Raw genomic sequence first — 21,143 nt, 5'->3', positions numbered from 1 at the left:
CCCACGTGCCTCAGCCTGAGTAGCTTGGACTACAGCTGCATGTCACCCAACACATCTCAACATTTTGTAGTGGTAAGGTTTCACCATGCTGCCGAGGCTGCTCTTAACTCCTAAGCTCAAGGTTATCTGGCCCGCCTCGGCCTCTGCAAAGTGCTGGGAGCATAGGCTCATGACCCACCACATCCGACAGAACTTGCTTGGGCAGGGCCCAGGAAGAACGCCACCAGGCCTGCTGGATTTTCCTCAAAGTCAGCTGCTAGTACCATTCCCAGTCTGTAGCCCAACCTGCTCCTCTCAGGGTTCTGTATGTTTCCAGAGGGCCTGTGACTATTCAGGACATAGTGAGAGGGAGGAGGGCAGATCCATCCTAGAATCCCAGCAAGTGCTGTGTTTATTTTCCAAACAATTTTATTGAAATGTGCCAAGAGTACATGAGCAGCACAAATGTATGAACAGGAAAAAAAAAAAATCACATGGACAATAATTTTTAAAAGTGAAGGTTAATCTTGGGAGATATCAGTTCCCCTCTCCCTCCCCCTGCAGATTTCCAGCGTTTCCATTAAGGTTAAGCCTCTATGAATCTAGCATTAAAAAATAAAAGAAAGAAAGAAAGAAAAAAAGAATACAAGATCTTCTGCAAAGAACAGAAACAAAAAACAAATAATGGCGTAAAGGAAAGAGAAATGTCTTCCTGCTCAGATAGGACTCTTCCTAGGCACCTAATTAGGAGGCGTGCTGCGCAGTGGAGAAACACAACTTCAGAGTGTAAGGGTATGGACCATCTGCAAAGAAGAAGAGAGAAGTTTGGTTGGGTCCTTTGTCTTTGGAGGCTCCCCAAACCCATTTTCCTTCCATTTTGTACCCATCTCCCATTTTCTGCAGGTCAGCTGCAGGGGTCTAGGGAGTGACTGCCCAACATGAGGCTTCAAGACGAGCCAATGATCCATTATGCACGTTTCTCCTTTTCTTCCTTCATTCCAATGGAGAATCCCATTCCTATCTCCTTCTCTAGCCCAAGGCAATGGGCCTCTTACAGCAACCGGATGGGCAAGTTTTATCTGCTGGCTAGAGTTGCCTCTTTCCTAGGTAAGAGTGGCTTTCCTATACCTAAGCCAGTCTCTGATGCAAAGGGAGAATGCCGCCTCCCTGGAGGACAAGCCTGAGCAACTCCCAAGCTGGCAGAGTGGGTGGCAGCAGGTAGTCAGGCTGGCTCTCCCATGGGGAACATAGGCTGCTCTCCTGGTGACCAGGTCCTACCTGCCTGTGTCACCAACAGTGAGAAGATCCCTGGGGTCCTATCTCAAGAGCAGGAAAGATATCCCTGGCCTGAAGCCAGCCAACCCATTAGGTCACCAGGGTGATGCCTGCAGGACACACAGATACTCACTTGGGTTTTTCATCTGGTAGTGGTTCAGGAAGCCCAGAGTCTCCAGGGCATCGCTCTTGGATTCCCACTCCAGCAGTCCAGAGGAGCTGCGCTCACCTGATTGCAAAGCAAGGAAAAAAGCAAAGGTTTTAGACTGACCCAATAGGAACTAGGCAGCTGCCCATCAACCACCAGGGAACTAACTAGGGGAAGGAGATAGGCACACAACTCACTTTTGCCTGAGAATACTTTCACAGAAGACGGCCGCTTGACTCCCAGCTCATCGCAGATCTGCAAAAAAAAACAAGTAGTAAATGAACTCTGAAACAAAAAGGCTGCCACACAGCATTCAGGCAGACCAGGCCCTGCATGACTCAATACTTGGATACTTGGAAGTTTTTGGGAGAAAAGGCTTCTAGATTTTATCACAGCCCCTAAGGCACCCCTGTGCCATAATAAAGGCCAGCACCACCACTAGTAAGGTCCCTGAAATGGGAAGCTGCTTTCTTCTCTCTCATCTTCAGCACGCATCTGGTTATCAGCACCGGGCTGTTTGCTGAATTCAAGGACAACATCTCAGACCACAGCCAGATCCACTCGCGTTCCTCCTCCTCCCTTCCTGCTGCCTCAGTTCCCCCTGGCTGAGCATTACAGGGACCGCCTTCTGATGGCAACAGGGTGATGGCACCCCGAGGCTCCGCCAATGTGGCTGTTGTGAAATAGGCCCTCACCACGGGGCCTGTGAAGCAGCTTTCCTAGCACATGAGCAGTTGCCCTGCTTGACAAAAATGCAAGGAAGGAGTGCAGCAAATGCTACTGTTGTTAGAAACTCGGTGCCATTCTCACTTTGTCTAGTTTGAGAGAAGGGATCCCTATCTGTCCTGGCCTCTGCTGTGTCCCCAGCACTCAACCGAAGGCCAGGCAGGGCAGGAGTTCAATAGCTATTTGCAGAAAAGACCGAAATGAACAGGCTGCTTCGGCTGTGGTAAGGACCCGACTGCACAGTTCCATGGTGCGCACCTCAAAGAAGTTCTCCTCGGTCACCTCCAGCGGGGCATTGAAGAAGTGCAGCACGTTGCTGGGGTGCTGGATGCGGTTCTTGGCTGCCTGCTCCGGGGTGGAGAACCGATTGTTCCGGGATTCACTGAAGTCTTTGTAACTGCAAGACCCATCTTCCAACCCGTATGACTGACCGGGCATGATGGCTGGCTGCTTGGAGACACTGCAAGAGTGAAGAATGGGGAGCCTCTATCATTGCCAAAGTTGTCCCCCAAGCCTTCCTCTGTTGCCTCCACAGGTTCAGGTAGCCCTGTTTGCCTTTAGGCATTGCTCTACAGCTGAGGCAAGGGTGACTCATTTTCTCCTGTGGCGTCAGAATACTGTGTCTGGGAACACACCTGCCGCACCCCATTTCTGTGTGGGTAAACACCTCGGCCTCACTATGCTCCTCTGCTGGGCTTCGTTCCCTTCCCTTTCTCTCCGACGTCCCTGTGCCATCCTCTCTAGCCCAAGCACCTACCAGACATTCAGCTTTTGCCCAAACATGAAGTTGTTGTTGAGGTGGGTAATGGCCCGGTCCACAGCGTAGCCATCAGCCATCTCCACCATGGCGGCCCCCGGCTTGCTTTTCATGAATTTCACCTTGGGGAGAGAAGCTGCAGTCAGCACCTCTGTCCGGCTACCAGGGACCCCTCTCTTGTACCTCCCAAGTTAGAACTCACTCCTGCTTTGGGCCCCCACGTCCTCACATGGTGAATCAGGACCTCTAGAAAAACATGACTGGACCACACCAGTGCTCAACTCAAGATGAGAAGCAGAGCCTGGGCTGTGTTTTCAACTGTGGGACATAACCCATCAGTGAGTCATTTAGTGAGGCACAACAGAAAACTCTGCAGGAATGAGAAAAAAATCAGCCACTTTCACCGTTTTGCCTGTGACACACAGACACGTTACCTATGGATGTTTGTATCTACGGTCAGAATGCAAAATCCTCCTTTAGCTGGGTTACAACAGAGCGGTGCTGGCTCTGGAACCCGGCAGTCTGGCTCCGAGTTCCGCTTCCCATAAAGGCTATGTGAACCTGCGTAGGTTATTTAACCCCCGTGCTCCACTTCCCCCACCCATCTCATGAAGCATTGTAAGAAATGACACAAGTCACCACATGTAAAGCACCTTTAACGGTGCCTGATAAGATCACTTCACCTGTGTTACCAGCTACTCTAAGCAAAGGGCCAAGTCAGGAGCTGCACAAAGGCTCCCAAGGCCCTTAATGTAAGCAAAACGCCACCCAGTTTCAGGGAGACACTCAGCCACCAAGCAGCAGCAGCCAACTGTCCATGGGAAGGCAGGAAGGCCCAGCGTCACCAGATCATCTCAAGTTTTCAGGAGGAAATCCTTTCGTGATGGTGTTTCACTATTAACAACTTCATTTTTATGTTTTCTAAATCTCTACATTCATGTACTGGTAAATGTTTATACTTTTATGTGATAAAGTCCTTTTTTTTTTTAAAAAAAAAAAACAATGGTGATTCAAAAACAAAACACCCACATACAGTGAGGACCAAATAGAGCCCATGTGCAAGCAGGCTGACTGGGCTCACTGAGTCACTCACTCGGGCTGCCCGCCCTGCACCAGACTCCCCATGCTGACTGGCAAGATACAAAGCTCAAGCGAGGAACCCAGCAGTCCTGGCAGCAGCTCACCTTCTCCACATTGCCATATAAGCAGAAGACATTGAAGACTCGGTCACAGTTCATCTTAGATTGATCCAAGCCATAGACCATGAGCACAGGGCTGTCGGCGTGAGGGCCATACTCGGGTGGTGGGGGAGGGGGTGGGGGGTGCCCATACTGGGGGCCGTAGCGACTTGGGCCCCGACGGTGACCCCCCACTGGTGGACCCATCCTTCTCCCTTCGTAGTGAGGTGGGGGGGGCCCGTAGCCCTCATCATGGTAATGGCTGTGGTACCCACCGTGGGGCCCTCCTGGGGGGTGGGAAGGAAAGAGAGGGAGGACGGGTGAGAATTTGCACGGCGGGCGGCGGGCAGGGGCACATGAGCCACGGGAGTCCACGGAGGGGAACCCCCTGCCCTCACCATATTCTGCGGGGTGATCTCCGAGGAGAGGGGGCTGCCTCTGGCGTTTGTTGGGGTTGCTGCCAGGGTCACCTGCAGACAGAGAAAACAGTTAGAGTCTCACTTAGAAATGAGGGTCTCTCCCTCCCTCCTGACTGCACAGGCTGATCCGAGCCCCCCAGCTCCTGCAAGCTATAAGCCCTCCCTTCCTCAAGGGCTGTACCCTTCCTCCTTTTGGGATCTGACCTATGGCGGGCATGAAGCCCGAGCCTCAAAGCTGGCACCCACTCTCCCTCTCCTACTCATACCAAAGGGCTGATCGTGTTCTGTGAAGGACAAGGCCAGGTTGTGTGCTCTCACCTGCCCTGGCTCTGGGAGGAAGCCCAGCTCCTGGGCCCTCTGAGGAACCTGCAGCTGCTATGGAAGCTGATACACTGTGGGGGCCAAAAGCAGCTTTCAAAACTGACTCCCAATGAAGGGAGAGTAGATCAAGACCAAGAAAATAACCCAGGAGGAAAGAAATCTTGATCCCCAAAGCCCCCAAGGATCTGGGAGCTCTAGGCTGTCTCTCTAGGTCCCTTCTTTTTTAATCCCAGTCCCCCCTCCCTCCCAGTCCTGCCAGCCCAAGAGGGACTGACTATAGGAGCTGACAAGCAGGGCAACAGCAGAATCAGTTCAAAGCAGCAATCATGTACAAGGCATCGACATTCCCACACCCAACAATGGCGCAGATCCACCCTGACCCCAGCAGTTCATAATCGCTGCCGTTAACGTAGCGCTTAAGTGGCGGGCACTGGGCTAAGCGCTTTACAGACATCACAGCTTCTCAAATTCCTCACAACAACCCTATGAGGTAGGTTCTGATATTGTAGCCCCATTTTACAGATAGAAAAACTGAGTCATTAACTTTTAACTGAGCAGTTAAAAGACACTTTGGCCCAAAGTCACAAAGTCAGTGGCTGAGCCAGATTTGAACCCAGGTCTGGCTGACTCCAAAATTCAGGGCTGGAAACCACTGCCCTTTCCTGCCACCCAGTCTGGGTTTTGTTAACAGTCATTACAAAGATGGAAAGGACTACTTACAGCAGAAGTACAGAGTACAATGTCCATTTTTCACAAAAACAAATCTGTATTTTCTCTTACCATTGGACGCTTCAACAGTGAGTTAGCACAGTTCTGAAAGATGGCGTCCCATCAAACATACACTGCGACCCTGCATCACATGGTTTTACAGTCATAAATACAAGTCACGGTACACATCCGCTACAATTTTTTTAAAGAATTGTTTTAAAAGTCAGTATTTTGATTAAATCAAAAATGGCTCACAGATGTTCTGTCCTCAGAAGATACCAGAAAAGTGGAAATAAAGGTGTATGAAGTGGGTAGTGTCCCTCCGTGTTGTCACCTCCTCAAATATGTGCTGCAGTGCGGTGGTGCGGTGCTTCTGGCTGTGTAGCGCTCCATGTGCGTGTCTCCTGGTATGAGGTGTGCCAGTGGCCCCACTACGCTCGTGCTTTTGGCCTTGGGAGCGCGCCTGGTTACCCGCCAGCAGGTAACTGTGTGCCTCTGAGCTGTTTGGCTGTCTGGTTTTTGATCTGTTTGGTTTTTTTATTTTTTTGTTGTTGTTGTGGTTTAAGTTTTTTTTTTTTGATTTCTGATCTCCAGTTGGTGCCGATTATGTTGGCAGCCGGTGACTGCAGAAAAAATAAAAATATCAAAACAGAAAAAAAGAAGGCCCTCCCCAAACCAAAGGACTTAAAAAACAAAACCCATATGGCGAGGAATGGAGAGAGGATCCTATTGTCTTGGAGGCCCATGGAATCTACTTCAGTCTATGAAACGTTCTCCGAAAGCACCGCTCGCTGGCTGGCTGGGAGAGCTCTGTTCTCTGTGTTTCCTACTTCTGTGTACATTCTCGGGTTCAAGTTTGCTTGGATTTTGACTTTTTTAAAAAATGTTTAATAAAAAAGCAGTGTCTGCTGCCATGTTGCGTCTCTTTCTCTCTTTGTCTCTGTATGCCTCTGTCTCTGTGCTTGTAGCTGTTCCTTGGAGCGCGGTGTGGTGTTCTTGATGTAGTGAGCTCAAGTCTGCGGCTGTTTCTGGGGACGTGGTGGAGGCTGCATGTTCTGTTCTCTCCAGGAAGAGCTAGTGGTTTTCTACCCTGTGTGTTGGTGAGCAATGTGCAGAGGCAGAGCCGCTGAAGTATGGTTCCTGAGGGGTGGCGAAGCACCGCCCTCACTCCAGGTCACCTCATCAGCCCTCGTTTTTTTTGGCCCCAGCCTTGGGGCTGCCAAAGCTGAGAGGCATCAAAACCAATGCACAGCCAGCCCCTGCCACTAGCCCCTGCCGGTCTGCACATCTTCTATTTATGTTCCTTGGAGAAGAAATGGTTGTTGCCATGTTTCTGTTAGCAGTCATGTAATGCCATTGCCCGCTCTGGTACATTCACTTGGTCACCAATTTGCCTCTGACCTTTGGAGGGAGCAGCCAGGCCCACAGGGCCCACTGAGAGGATCCTGGGGAAGAGTCTAGCCCACCCTGCCCACTGCTTCCCAGATGCAAGGGCGAGCAGGACAGGCCTGCCTAGGAATGGGGGCCTCTGGCCTCTCAGGACCTGTGCGATGTCAGCATCGAGCCTCCTCCCTCAGCCCATGGACTGGTCCGACGTTATCAGACCAAGACAGACACAGAGATGGACGGTCTTGCTGGGGGGCTGCCGCTGTTTCTCAGGCAATCCTCCACCTCTCCCTCCTACCAAAAGCAAACCGTTCTTGACAGACACTAGGAAGGGGGCTGTCCATTTGGGCCCCCTGCAGAGATGTTGCGTCCCCTCTACAAATGATGTGAGGCATGTCCGCCCTGATCCAATCCAGAGTGTCTCACCTCCACAGGGTCAGCTTGCTCAAAAGCTCGCTGCAAGAGCCCAAGAGACCTCATCACCCCCAACACTGTTACTCCCCCAAATCAGACCCTCTGTACAGCACAGAATGAGGACAATTTCTGGCTCAGCAAGAATGGAGTCAGTGACCTTAACCAGATTCTCAAAGGAGCCACCCGCCATGCCTCATCCTCAGTGAGGCCCTGCTCCCAGCCCATCCAGGCTTCCTGGGCAGCATCGGAGGACCATAAGTAGCAGCGAGAACCCATGGAGGTCCCTCACTCCCCATCTCCCACTAAGGTGTCAAGAGCTGACCCCAAGGCCCTCCCATGTCCATGGGGAGCCCAATGGCATTACATAACCCTGAGCCCAGGCCTATGAAGTGCACTAGTCGAGTGAAGACAAGACGGGTATATTTAGAACAAAGTGGCCGTCAGGATTACCTTGTCCACTGAGATTGGGGTTTGTGTAGTCCCAAGTATCCTGATCATTCTTGAACACATTCAAACGTGTAGGCTGCAAGAAAACAAGAGTTGACATCAGCCATTCCCCAGCTCACCTGGAAGCCAATGAGGAGCAGGCAACCTCCCAGACGTACCTTTGCGTATTCAATCTTCAGAGTGCAACAACCAGAATAGATATCAGCCCCATTGAGCGAGGCCTTGGCCCGCTGGGCACTTTGAACAGAGTCAAATGTGAGTCAAGTTAAGGAAAAGTCCCAACACAGGAGATCTTTGAGAAGGGCTTTGTTGCCCCAGAAAGGGATAAGGACAAGGCAGCATCCAGAGACTGTGGTGTACATGGAGGCTTTGGGATCAGCTCACTGCCCAGCCACTAGTCTCAGTTTAACAGACCGTAACGGTGGAGATGGACTCAACACTGCCCTGGGTGAAAAGTTACTGGCCAGAGTTCTCTCACAATCTGCACCCCGACATATGCCCACCAGCAACCTCTTCTGCCACCAAACTACCTTCATCTCAGTCCTCTCTCAGGCCCTTTGACTAAATCTGAAACATCAACCCGATTACAGCTCTGCCTGCAAAGCCCATCAGTGGCTTTTGCCTGCCAGAAGCATCACACTGCTGTCTAAGACGCTCTAAAAACTTCTTTTGATGTTGATTACAAACCCCTGTCCACTTGCCAGCTACTCTGCAGTCCTCAGGTCTTTCAGGTTCTGCAACACAAGCCCCTTCTGACTTTACAACCTTTGCAGAGGCTGTTTCTTCCACCTTGAATATCAGCTCCTATCTGCTCACAGAAATAGAACATTACCTCCTCAGAAACCTTCCCACATTCCCCACCCCTCCCCCGCCGCCGTTTTTTTTAATATGGAGTCTGGCTCTAATGCCCAGACTGGCGTGCAGTGGCATAATCTCAGCCCACTGCAAACTCCACCTCTCAGGCTCAAGCAATTCTCCTGCCTTAGCCTCCTGAGTAGCCAGGATTATAGGTGCCCACCACCACACCCGGCTAATTTCTGTATTTTTGAGACAGGTTTCACCATGTTGGCCAGGCTGTTCTTGAACTTCTGATCTCAGGTGATACATCCACCTTGGCCTCCCAACATGCTGGTACTACAGGCACAAGCCACTGCACTTAGCCCCACATCCCTTTTAAATTCCTTTTCCAACGGGGACATTTTCTCAGGACCTCTTTGAGACTGTGTTCCCCAGACGTTGGTCACTTGTATTTGGCTTAAATGAAACATCTTTAAAAATAAATTCCAGCTGGTAGTGGCTCAAGCCTGTAATCCCAGCACTTTGGGAGGCCAAGGCGGGTGGATCACGAGATCAAGAGATCGAGACCATCCTTGGTCAACATGGTGAAACCCTGTCTCTACTAAAAATACAAAACATTATCTGGGCATGGTGGCGCGTGCCTGTAATCCCAGCTACTCAGGAGGCTGAGGCAGGAGAATTGCCTGAACCCAGGAGGTGGAGGTTGCGGTGAGCCGAGATCGCACTATTGCACTGCAGCCTGGGTAACAAGAGTGAAAGTCCATCTCAAAAAATAAAAATAAAAGATAAATAATAGGGTCGGGCGCAGTGGCTCAAGCCCGTAATCCCAGCACTTTAGGAGGCCAAGGCAGGTGGATCACAAGGTCAAGAGATTGAGACCATCCTGGTCAACATGGTGAAACCCAGTCTGTACTAAAAATACAAAACATTAGCTGGGGATGGTGGCGCATGCCTGTAATCCCAGCTACTCAGGAGACTGAGGCAGGAGAATTGCCTGAACCCAGGAGGCGAAGGTTGCGGTGAGCTGAGATCGCACCATTGCACTCCAGCCTGGGTAACAGGAGAGAAACTCTATCTCTAAATAAATAAATAAATAAATAATAAATTAAAAAAAAAAATTCCAGCTGGGCACAGTGGCTCACGCCCATAATCCCAGCATTTTGGGAGGCTGAGGTGGGTGGATCACGAGGTCAGGAGATCAAGACCATCCTGGCTAAGACAGTGAAACCCCATCTCTACTGAAAGTACACACATACACATACACATACACACACACACACACAAATTAGCCAGGCGTTGTGGCATGTGCCTGTAGTCCCAGCTATTCAGGAGGCTGAGGCAGGAAAATCGCTTGAATCCGGGAGGTGGAGGCTGCAGTGAGCTGAGATCATGCTACTGTACTCCAGCCTGGGCAACACAGCGAAATTTCATCTCAAAAATAAATAAATAAATAAAATAAAAATTAATTCCTTTCGTTTCTCCTAACACTGCTCTCTCCCCTAAGATTTACACAACCACACGATATGCCTGGTTCTGTAACTGCCTCCCTGCTCAGTCACTGGGCTCTGTAAAGGCACCTGGCAGATGGCAGGGCACTCCCGTGGTCAGAAGACACAGGCTGGCTCGAACAATGGCCATTGCCAAGCCCTGTAAGAGGTCCTACCCTAAGCAACACCTGTTTTCCAGCAAAGGATATTCCACCATGGCCTGAACTCCATTCTTCCGGAAAATGACAATTCTCTGAACGGGGCCACAAGGATTACAGATAGTGTAAAGAACATCCTGCAAAAGCAAACACAGCCAAGATGAAGGGGCACTGGCAGGTCAGTCTGGCTTGGGGGAGGGAATAGGGAAAAGGGAAGACGGGAGACCTCACAAGGCACCATAAGGAATGTCTGCTGGCACATACCGTGGTGATCGAATAGATGGGGTTCAGGATGGTAAAGAGAAGCACACTGTTCACGCTCCGGGAGTCATCAGAGTCCCCGGGGCGGGAGATCTTCTGGCTGGTAGAGTAGTTAACAAAAGCTGGGTGACCGGCAATGTATATTTGGTTGTCGGCTGCGTAGTTCACTGCATTGCATGCCCCCAAGACATCCTCAAACTCCACCAGTGCTTGTCTCTTCTTAGGCATTACTACCACATAGCTGGCAGAAAAAAAACAGGTTTCAGTTCTCTCAGGAAAATGGAGATAAAAGGGAATCATTCAATTTTTTGAGAACTGACTCTTCCATGGCTTCTGGACTCCTCTGCAAACCTATCATGGTCCCTGAACTGAATACCCAGTGCCACAAGTAGTACCACAGGCCAAAGAGGTCTAGCTGAGCCATCACCTCCTCTGGGAAGCCTTCCTGACCTCTCCTCATCAGACTGCCAGATGCTGCCCACAGAAGGCTTCTTGCATTTACGCTATCAGTGTAAATCATTCTGGTGGGCAACTTTCTAAGAGAAGGAATCCAGAACAACTGTCTCACTACTGTATCTGCAGTACATAGCATGCACCAAATATTCAATAATTATTTGGTGAATAAAACATTATTGGCCAGGAACAGTGGCTGTTACAATGAGTAACAGTGGCCTGTAACCTGAAAACCTGGGAGGCCTAGGTGGACTGATTACTAGAGCACAGGAGTTTCAGACCAGCCAGACCAACATGGCAAAACCTTGCCTCTACAAAATAAAAATAAAAATTAGCTGGGTGTGGTGGTGTGTGCCTGTAGTCCCAGGTACTCATGAGGCTGAGGTGGAAGGACTGCCTGAGCCTGCACGAGATTGTGCCACTACAGTCAAGCCTGGGCCACAAAGTGAGACTCTGCCTTGTCTCACAAGAGAACACTGACTAGAGACTACAAAGCAGAGAAGAAAGGAAGAAAGGAAGAAAAAAGGATCATGGAATTTGCTGTCATCAGACACAAAGTATAATGGCCAGCCCTAAAGCAGAGAAGCCACAGAACCTAGACCAGAATGGCAAAGAAATCACCATTTCCAACCAGAAATCGTAGAGACATAAGGACACCAAGGAGTCAACTTTGGAAGCCCAACTCCTGGCCCAAGCCCAATACCTGATGGGTCCAAACTCCTGCAAGGCCTCCACAAGGTCAGCTTCCACCACACCGTCAATCAGGCCCCTGATGTGGACAACTGGGGAGGCAGGGGTTTTGTGCGGGTCATCGTAGTTCTCCTGAGAAAAAAAGCAGAAAAGAGTAATTCTTTTTTTTTTTTGAGACGGAGTTTCGCTCTTGTTACCCAGGCTGCAGTGCAATGGCGCGATCTCGGCTCACCGCAACCTCCGCCTCCTGGGTTCAGGCAATTCTCCTGCCTCAGCCTCCTGAGTAGCTGGGATTACAGGCACGCGCCACCATGCCCAGCTAATTTTTTGTTTTTTTTTTTTTTTTTTTTTTTTTTTTGAGACAGAGTTTCGCTCTTGTTACCCAGGCTGGAGTGCAATGGCGCGATCTCGGCTCACCGCAACCTCCGCCTCCTGGGTTCAGGCAATTCTCCTGCCTCAGCCTCCTGAGTAGCTGGGATTACAGGCACGCGCCACCATGCCCAGCTAATTTTTTGGTTTTTTTTTTTTTTTTTTTTTTTTTTGAGACAGAGTTTCGCTCTTGTTACCCAGGCTGGAGTGCAATGGCGCGATCTCGGCTCACCGCAACCTCCGCCTCCCGGGTTCAGGCAATTCTCCTGCCTCAGCCTCCTGAGTAGCTGGGATTACAGGCACACGCCACCATGCCCAGCTAATTTTTTGTATTTTTAGTAGAGACGGGGTTTCACCATGTTGACCAGGATGGTCTCGATCTCTCGACCTCGTGATCCACCCGCCTCGGCCTCCCAAAGTGCTGGGATTACAGGCTTGAGCCACCACGCCCGGCCCAAAAAGAATAATTATTTCTTGCTGTACAAGACGAAGGCCCACTGGCCTCTGTACTGTTGTAGACCCAGTCAGAAAAGACAGCCAGATGCTACCCAGGAAGGATGCACGGGACAGAGCAGGGGCAGCAGCTGAAGCCCATCACCCCAGAAGGATTCTGGATCAGCAGAATAGTGGTCCTGAGTAGGCAGTCGCTTGCCCACTGGCTCTTCCTGTAGCTTCTGAGGAAGGCAGAATGGAGGGAGGACCACACAAGTCCCAAATCCTTACGTTCTTCCAGGTACCGCTCTCTCTTCCCACTGGTCCACTCGACCAAGGAAACATGCACAAAGAGTAGCTGGCAAAGGAGACACGCGGGCAGAAGGGCTCTAACAGCTATTTGCTACAGTTTGAAGGAAGACATCCCCTTTGGATGTGCCCCAAGTTCTTTGCCCTTTCGCTGGCTGAGCCATCATCACCCAGCTAAGCACGCCTGTTCCCCACCACTCACACCCGGGTTCAGTCACAGCAAAAGACAACACATGCCCCACTAACTGGGGCAGCTAAGTCAGTCTTGACCCTTTCTAATCCTGAATCACCCTCCCACCAAAACCTGCTTTCAAAATTACTACCGCCAGGCGCGGTCGCTCAAGCCTGTAATCCCAGCGCTTTGGGAGGCCGAGGCGGGTGGATCACGAGGTCGAGAGATCGAGACCATCCTGGTCAACATGGTGAAACCCCGTCTCTACTAAAAATACAAAAAATTAGATGAGCATGGTGGCTCGTGCCTGTAATCCCAGCTACTCGGGAGGCTGAGGCAGAAGAATTGCCTGAACCCAGGAGGCGGAGGTTGCGGTGAGCCGAGATCGCGCCATTGCACTCCAGCCTGGGTAACGAGCGAAACTCCGTCTCAAAAAAAAAAAAAAAAGAAAATTACTACCTAGGTCAGACTACAGAAAAGACAGGCCGTCTTTCAGAAAGAGAAGAAACTCCAACCCATACCACTAAGAACGAAGACTGCTCCTTACTAGAGATATCTTATACTGTACCCACCCACACATAGAAGCCGCCTCTGGTCATCAAGATTAACTCACTTCCGGCCGGGCGCGGTGGCTCAAGCCTGTAATCCCAGCACTTTGGGAGGCCGAGGCGGGTGGATCACGAGGTCGAGAGATCGAGACCATACATGGTGAAACCCCGTCTCTACTAAAAATACAAAAAATTAGCTGGGCATGGTGGCACATGCCTGTAATCCCAGCTACTCAGGAGGCTGAGGCAGGAGAATTGCTTGAACCCAGGAGGCGGAGGTTGCGGTGAGCCGAGATCGCGCCATTGCACTCCAGCCTGGGTAACAAGAGCGAAACTCCGTCTCAAAAAAAAAAAGCCGGGCGCGGTGGCTCAAGCCTGTAATCCCAGCACTTTGGGAGGCCGAGGCGGGTGGATCACGAGGTCAAGAGATCGAGACCATCCTGGTCAACATGGTGAAACCCCGTCTCTACTAAAGATACAAAAAATTAGCTGGGCATGGTGGCACGTGCCTGTAATCCCAGCTACTCAGGAGGCTGAGGCAGGAGAATTGCCTGAACCCAGGAGGCAGAGGTTGCGGTGAGCCGAGATGGCGCCATTGCACTCCAGCCTGGGTAACAAGAGCGAAACTCCGTCTCAAAAAAAAAAAAAAAAAAAAATTAACTCACTTCCACTTCTCCTGGGCTCTGGGTACAGCCTCAAGACTGAGAATCACTGGGGACAAGTGCGTGGAATGGGGGTAGAATAGGATTCGATTTCAAGAACAAACTACTGGCCGGGCGCAGTGGCTCACGCCTGTAATCCCAGCACTTTGGGAGGCTGAGGCGGGTGGATCACGAGGTCAGGAGATCGAGACCATCCTGGTCAACATGATGAAACCCCGTCTCTACTAAAAATACAAAAAAAATAGCTGGGCATGGTGGTGCGTGCCTGTAATCCCAGCTACTCAGGAGGCTGAGGCAGGAGAATTGCCTGAACCCCGGAGGGGGAGGTTGCGGTGAGCCGAGATCGCGCCATTGCACTCCAGCCTGGGTAACAAGAGCGAAACTCGGTCTCAAAAAAAAAAAAAAAAAAAAAAAAAAAAAAAAAAAAAAAAGAACAAACTACCCGAACCACACGGGGTTCTAACTCCCGTTCTAACTCCAGCCCTCCCCTCACTAGCTAATTCACCTCAACTCTCCTGGCCCACTTCCCCCTCTGTAAATCGGGGATCCCCAGTATCGCCCCAAACCTCACCGAAGAGCGTCAATAACTCAATTAAGATGTCTTTAAAACCTGTGGGACAAGTCCTGAGGAAGATCAAGACGCTACCAACTCCTAAACCCCGGAGACCCCTGCAAACAGGCTGCACCGCAAGACTTCAAGATTTTGTAGGGAGTGGGGACTGGGCCTCAACCCAAAAACAACGACTGGTATTTTCGGAGGGAGTCATTACAAGGAGCTGAAATGCTTCCAGCATGGCCAGGGAGGTTTGGTTTATCAAACCCTCCGTACCCGGTGAATCCCCAGAAATTGTAAGCAAGCCTCTGATGGTTTTAAAGTTTCACTTAATTCCTAAACAGCAAAAAATGCATTTCACAAGTCCATCTTCCTATTTTCAATGCCCACAAAAAAGGGGGAGATACTCTCTGTTCTGGCATTTATGCTCTAAAACAACCGTTTCTGTACAAAAACAAGGCTGGACCTTTAATTAAGCTGCGATCGGACGGAATTCCCTACTCAACAGGACAAGGCCGCCGCCCACCCCTTCCCAATCACGAAGTGCTCCGCCAACCGCCCACGAGGCGTGCGGGAGAACTGCGCCTGCGCAAGGGGCCAGAGAGGAAAATGATAAAAGGGAAAAAAAAACGGCCCGGCCGCGTGCCCGGCCCCCACACGCCAGCCCGCGGCGCCTGCGCACTAGGCCAATCGCTTCACGCGCTACTTCCTCCGCGCACCCCACACCCCTCTCCGGACTGCGCGCAGGCGCAGGCGCCTGTCCTCGCGCAAACCCCGCCGTTTGCCCAACGGCCGCCCCTTCCCCTCCCCCACTCCCTCAACAGCGCGAGGGCCTGGGCGCGTGCGCAGAGACCCCTAAAAAAATAAAATGCCTTCAAGTGGGAAATTGCCCCCCACTTCCTGGCCTTCCAGGCGTCCAGGGCCCTGGCCTCACCCCGCCGCCGCCGCCCGCTGCCCCAGCTCCTCCACCGCCACCGCCGCCGCCTCCGTGCTGGTCGCCAGCGTTGTCAGTCTTCAGCCGCTTAGGGGCCCGGCCGCCCTCACTGCCGCCGCCGTAGTAGCGGCCACCGCCGCCTCCGCCGCCCGCCGCCGCCATCTTCACCATCGCTCCCGACCGCCTCCGCTGCTCGTCCGGCTGCTGCCTCTGCTCCAGCCGCCGACGCCGCTTCTCCGCCCGGGGCAGCAGCCTCCGCGACATGGCGGCGCAGAACCCGCCTCCCCCCGCCTCTCATTGGGGGAGGGACACGCCCGTCACCCGCCGCCCCCACCCGATAGGGGGAGCCACTGGTCCCGCCGCGGGGGGAGGGTAGGCCTCCACACGCCTTGCGCGCCTATTGGACACTGCCCACGCCGTTCTTCAGGAGGGACCGCCCTCGTTTGTCTGCGACACTCTTTATAGGTGATCGCTTTCTGCCAGTCATTCCGTCAACCCCGCCGCCTTAAAATAAAATCCAATTTAATAGGTTGGATTTCTAGGGCCGCTGGCCTCCCTAACAGCACCTGATAGGTGCAGCGCACCAAACCGCCCAAGAATCCCCGCCTCCCTCCCGCTTTCACTGGTCTCCTCCCTAATCCGTCAAGCCGAAAGGCTTTAGCACCCAGTCACAATGACTACCTTTCCGCGCCAGTTCGCAAGGAGACAAGGAAGCCCCGCCCTTTTTTGGTCTCTTTCCAGTGGTTACTACGGATGCCGATTCTTCTGCGTCTCCACTGATTGGTCAATGAAGAGCGGAGCGCACCCTCTCACCAGATGGTAGGACTACTGGTACGCTCTGATTGGATAAAAATAGGGAGCCCCACCCCAGGATAGGCGCTTTTTGGTGCAGTCTCGGAGACGAGCGAAGGCGAAAAACGCATGCGCAAATGCGCTTTCAGGCACCGCCCAGAGGCGGGGCCACCCTTCAAGAGAGCGACGGCCTGGAGTACCCCGAGTATTTACGCAGCTCCTGCTGTGTGCGCGCCGGAAGGCTAGACCGAGATTGACAGGAACTCCCAAGATGTCTCTGTCGCGATCACTATGCCCTGTTCCTCTCCACCTCTAGAAGGAATTCTTTAAAGTCCCAGATCAACCTTCTCCTCAGTATAAAACCAACTCGCTGCTGCCAGCTGTCTTCGGACCCTGCCCAGTTCTAAATTCAGCCGCAACCCCTTTCACTTTCCCTTGGGAGAAGGCTCTTCCGCTCACTGTTGATCTGTGCCGGTGCCGCCCCTTGCACCTGGAAGTCCCTCCACTACCCCTCCGGCAGGAGCTAAGGGCTAAGTCATCTCGTGCGTGCGATCTCAGTTCACAGGTCCCTGCCGTCCCAGACCCCCAGGCTTCCCCGCAAAGCCATCACTCAGGCCTGTGGTTTTCACCTGACAGCTCGACCCCTTTGAGCGCCATAGGAGGTCCTGGCCCCGACCTTGGAGAGGGTGGCCACCTGCCAAGAGCCCAGTCCAGCACCTGGCACAGTGCAAGCCCCCTGCACAGGGGAGGCGTTCTTGAGATCTGTGCTGGAGTCGGGCCTTTCCTCCTCAAGGGCGGGGTAAGACCACCCGCACTGCCCCGCAGAGAATGCCGGAGGGTATATCCAGCCTCCAGCGAAGCCCAACTGGCTGAGCCTGAGGGTCGGGAGAGGAACGCTCCAGTTATCGCCGGCAGGCGGCGGGGCTAAACGAGGACTGACCCCAAAGCTAACGTTATGGGGCTGCCCCGCGCGTGTGGAGGGGTGGGGGGAGGCGGTGGGCACCTCGGCGAAGCTATTGGCAAGTGACGATGTCGCCAAAAGGTGGGGGAAACGAAGCTAGCGTCGTGAGAAATGCGTGGACGCCCAAAAAGTTCTCCAGAACTTTTCCGCCCGGTTGACCGGGGCTCTCGAGTTGACGTCCTGGTGGAAACTGACTTTGAAATGGAGGTCGTGTGTTGTGACTCACACCTGTAATCCCAGCACTTTGAGATGCCGAAGCGGGAGGCGCGCTTGAACCCAGGACTTCGAGACTAGCCGGGGCAACGAAGTGTGACCCCGTCATTACAAAAAAATACAAAAATTAGCCGGACGTGGTGCCGCGTGGCTGTAGTCCCAGCTACTTCGGAGGCCGAAGCGGGAGGATCGCTGGAGCCCAGGAGTTCGAGGTTGCAGTGAGCTGTGATCACAGCCCTGCACTCCAGCCTGGGCGACAGAGCCGGACCATATCTCAGAAAAAATCGGGTCAATGGCAATTCGAGAGGGGGACAGGCCTGGTGGGTCTGCTGGTAAAGGGAAATAAAGTTTGGGGAGGGAGCCCTGCTGGGGACCTCGGCCAGCTCTCCTCTCCCCTACCCCTCCGACACCGGGAAGATCCGAACACGCTAGCGGAAGAGACACGGGGGCGGGGCCGCGTCTGAAGCACGTGACCCGTGTGACGAGAGAAGGCGGGGCCGGTCGCGACGAAGGGCGGGGTCGCTCAGTCCCAACGTCAGAGGAATGCGGTGGGGGGAGGGGGAGAGAGGGGGCCCCTCCCCTCCCCGCCCCCGCGCCCGGCCCGGACGCCCCTCGCGCCGGCGCGCGCGGTCGGAACGCGGCGGAACGGTTTCCCCGGCGCCGCACGTTCCAGGCCGCCGGCCCGGCCTCGTGACCCGCGCCCCCCGCCCTCCCCGCCGCCGCCCCGCCCCCACCCCGCTGCTTCGACCCCGGCCCCCGGCTGCGCGCGGCGCCGCCCGCCAGTGCCCCCATCACCCTCCCGGACCCCTCGCCCCCAGCCCCTACCAGCTCGGCGGCGAGCCTGGCCGGCCGTCCCGGATCGAAAAGAGCAGACACTGGGAAGTTTTGGGAGAGGGAGGGGCGGACCTTAAAGGGACCACGACCTTTTTTCAGTCCCGTAGCGGGGAGAAAAATTGGGGGGAGGGGGCGCGGGAGCGGAGACGCTGCAGGGGACCGAGCGTCACCCTGCGGGGGAATGAATGGAGGAAACCAGGCGAGAAAGGAGTGGGAAGGCCTTGGAGCCGCGGTGTTGGGGCTCCGCGTCCCTTTTCCCCCAAAACCCACCCCCGCCCCCCGCCGACAGAAAGTCACGCAGTTGTTTGAGACTCGCGCATCATTCCTCCTGGTCAGCCAAGTGTTGTTTTGGCTGAGGCAAGTGTTGGGGGTGTCCATTGCGCACGTAGGGAAATGGGCTGAGAAGACGCAAGTGACTAACCCAGGATGCCACAGCTTGCCAGTGGCATGGCGGGGCTCGTCTGACGCCAGAGCAGACGCATCCCCACTGCACTGCAGGGCCTATTAGGGTGATGGGGGAGGCCGCAGTGAACGGGGGTTCAGAGCAGGGGCCTGGAGCCCACCCTGCCGTGGTTCTAATGCGGAGGCTCCATTCACTGTCTCTACCCTTGGGAAAGTCACAGCCTTCCTCGTCTGTTAGGGGGATGGCAATAGCAGCTTCATCTGGGTAGTCGTGAGGAATGCAGAGAATGTCTGGAACCAGGGGACCTCAGGGGCCTACCCCCATTTCACAGATGAGGTAAAACGGGCCCGGAGAGCGGAAGAACCGCGGAAAATTACCACGGCTGAGCAACCTCTGAAAGAGCAAGTCGCTCCCGTTCTTAACCCGCACAATGCTTAATCCCACCCTTCAGGTCCTTGTAAACCCATGCCATCCAGGCACGGTGGCTTTCTCTGTAATCCCAGCACTTTGGAAGGTCGAGAGGGGCAGATTGCTCGAGTCTGGGAGTTCGTGATCAACCTGGGCAACATGGCGAAACCTCTCTGCCTAAAATACAGACCTGATGCGGTGGCTCACGCCTGTAATCCCAGCACTTTGGGAGGCCGCGGCGGACGGGTAACGAGGTCAAGAGATCGAGACCAGCCTGGCCAACACGGTGAAACCCTGTCTCTACTAAAAATACAAAAATTAGCTGGGCGCAGTGGCGCACGCCTGTGAGTCCCAGCTACTCGGGAGCCTGAGGCCGGAGAATCCCCTGAACCCGGGAGGCGGAGGTTGCAGTGACCCGAAACGAGAAAAGAGAAAGAAAAAGAATGCTACTGTGACCATTCCTAGTGATACCTGTTTGTGTCCATGTGTGAGTTAATTCAGGGCACATACCTAGGAGTGGGATTGTTGGGTCACGCCACATATTTTAACATTATTTTCCAAAATATCTGTACCATATTTTTTTTTCCTGTACTACGTTGTTTTCCAAAGTATCTGTACCATATATTCCCACCAGCAGCATATGAGGTCTCATTTGTCACCCAAGCTGGAGTGCAATGATGCATACACAGCTCACTACAGCCTCGACCTCCTGGGCTCAAGCAATCTTCCCACTTCAGCCTCCTGAGTAGCTGAGACTACAGCCACACACCATTGTGTCATTTTTTGAGATGGAGTCTCAGTCTGTTGCCCAGGCTGAAGTGCATGGGCGTGATCTCCACTCACTGCAACCTCTGCCTCTCAGGTTCAAGCGATTCTTCTGCCTCAGCCTCTCGAGTAGTTGTAATTACAAGCACACGCCACTACGCCAGGCTAATTTTTGTAGTTTTAGAAGAGATGGGGTCTCACCATGTTGTCCAAGCTGGTCTCGAACTTCTGGCCTCAAGTAATCTGCCCACCTCGACCTCCTAAAGTGCTGGGAATACAGGCATGAGCTCCAGCGCCCAGCTGCTCTAATTTTTTTTTTTTTTTAAGAGACGGGGGGTCTCACTGTGTTGCCCAGGGTGGTCTTGAACTCCTGGGCTCAAGCAGTCCTCCCACTTCGGTGTTAGGATTATAGGTGTGGGCCAGGCACGAAGCCTTGGTGTCTTTCTGCTGTTCTTTCCCAAAACTTCTTCAATTTTGATAAGCTTTTCTCCTTTTCCAGTATAAATTCTGAGGCTCTGAATTTCCCTCTCCATTTTAATTTGGCTGCATTTTATAGAAAGGTGTTTTGGAACATCCATTCTAATTTCTCTCAAGCAGATGGCATCTAACTTACCCTCTTGTTGTGGATCGCTAAAATACTCGCAAGTTGGTACATTTTGCATTTTGAAAGATTTCACCAAATTACCCTCCATTAGCACTGTAACAATTTGAGTTCTCAGGATTTCCATTTAAAAAAGGAATTTTCCCCACTATCTCAAAATACTGCATCCTTTTTTTTTTTACATTTGTCAATCTGAGGTAAAAACTGGTTTTAATTTTCATTTATGTTTATCTTATTGCATGGATCGTGTATGAGTGTATGCCATATGTTTTCACATGGGAATGGGAATAGCTAGAGAAAAAACATCCCGGGGAGAAGAAACAGCAAATGCAAAAGCCCTGAAGTGGCGGGCCAAGCACGGTGGTTCGCACCTGTCATCCCAGCACTCTGCCCAAGGAGGGCGGATCATGAAGTCAGGTGTTCAAGACCAGCCTGGCCAACATGGTGAAACCCTGTCTCTACTAAAAATACAAAAATTAACCGGGTGTGGTGGTGGGCAACTGTAATCCCAGCTACCTGGAAGGCTGAAGCAGGAGAATCCCTTGAACCCAGGAGGCGGAGATTTCAGTGAGCCAAGATCAT

The 21,143-nt window shown here is 52.8% G+C and overlaps 1 protein-coding gene across 4 annotated transcripts; it reads right to left on the bottom strand.

Moving 5' to 3' along the window:
• Window positions 1-390: 390 nt before the first annotated feature.
• HNRNPL (heterogeneous nuclear ribonucleoprotein L) lies at window positions 391-18,465 on the bottom strand. 4 transcript variants are annotated; one of them, XM_003943123.4, is made up of 13 exons: window positions 18,376-18,427; window positions 11,619-11,737; window positions 10,466-10,703; window positions 10,253-10,338; window positions 7,917-8,013; window positions 7,762-7,834; window positions 4,462-4,533; window positions 4,070-4,350; window positions 2,886-3,007; window positions 2,387-2,588; window positions 1,600-1,657; window positions 1,388-1,483; window positions 391-782 (listed from the first exon to the last, which is right to left on the bottom strand). In XM_003943123.4, the coding sequence occupies exons 3-13, from the start codon at window positions 10,688-10,690 to the stop codon at window positions 724-726; spliced, it is 1,371 nt and encodes a 456-aa protein (XP_003943172.1). In that variant the 5' UTR covers window positions 10,691-10,703; window positions 11,619-11,737; window positions 18,376-18,427; the 3' UTR covers window positions 391-723. The 4 variants fall into 4 exon arrangements, with proteins under 4 accessions (XP_003943172.1, XP_039321336.1, XP_039321337.1 ...); XM_039465402.2 differs by lacking the exon at window positions 18,376-18,427 and adding an exon at window positions 15,585-15,875; XM_039465403.2 differs by having other exon boundaries at window positions 4,070-4,533; window positions 18,376-18,465.
• Window positions 18,466-21,143: the final 2,678 nt, after the last annotated feature.

The sequence above is a fragment of the Saimiri boliviensis genome, chromosome 14 (genome assembly GCF_048565385.1).
Source record: "Saimiri boliviensis isolate mSaiBol1 chromosome 14, mSaiBol1.pri, whole genome shotgun sequence".
In the NCBI taxonomy this organism is placed as follows: domain Eukaryota; kingdom Metazoa; phylum Chordata; class Mammalia; order Primates; family Cebidae; genus Saimiri; species Saimiri boliviensis.
Note: the sequence above shows the minus strand (reverse complement) of the source record. Positions and strands in the feature narration are given on the sequence as shown.

Excerpts from the sequence above, each read along its gene's own strand:
- HNRNPL (XM_039465401.2), bottom strand. The coding sequence starts at position 15,848 with ATGTCGCGGAGGCTGCTGCCCCGGGCGGAGAAGCGGCGTCGGCGGCTG. Across the intron at positions 10,704-11,618 it reads CAGGAGTTTGGACCCATCAG|CTATGTGGTAGTAATGCCTA; the intron begins GTATTGGGCTTG and ends TTTTTCTGCCAG. Across the intron at positions 2,589-2,885 it reads GGGCAAAAGCTGAATGTCTG|TGTCTCCAAGCAGCCAGCCA; the intron begins GTAGGTGCTTGG and ends TCACTCTTGCAG.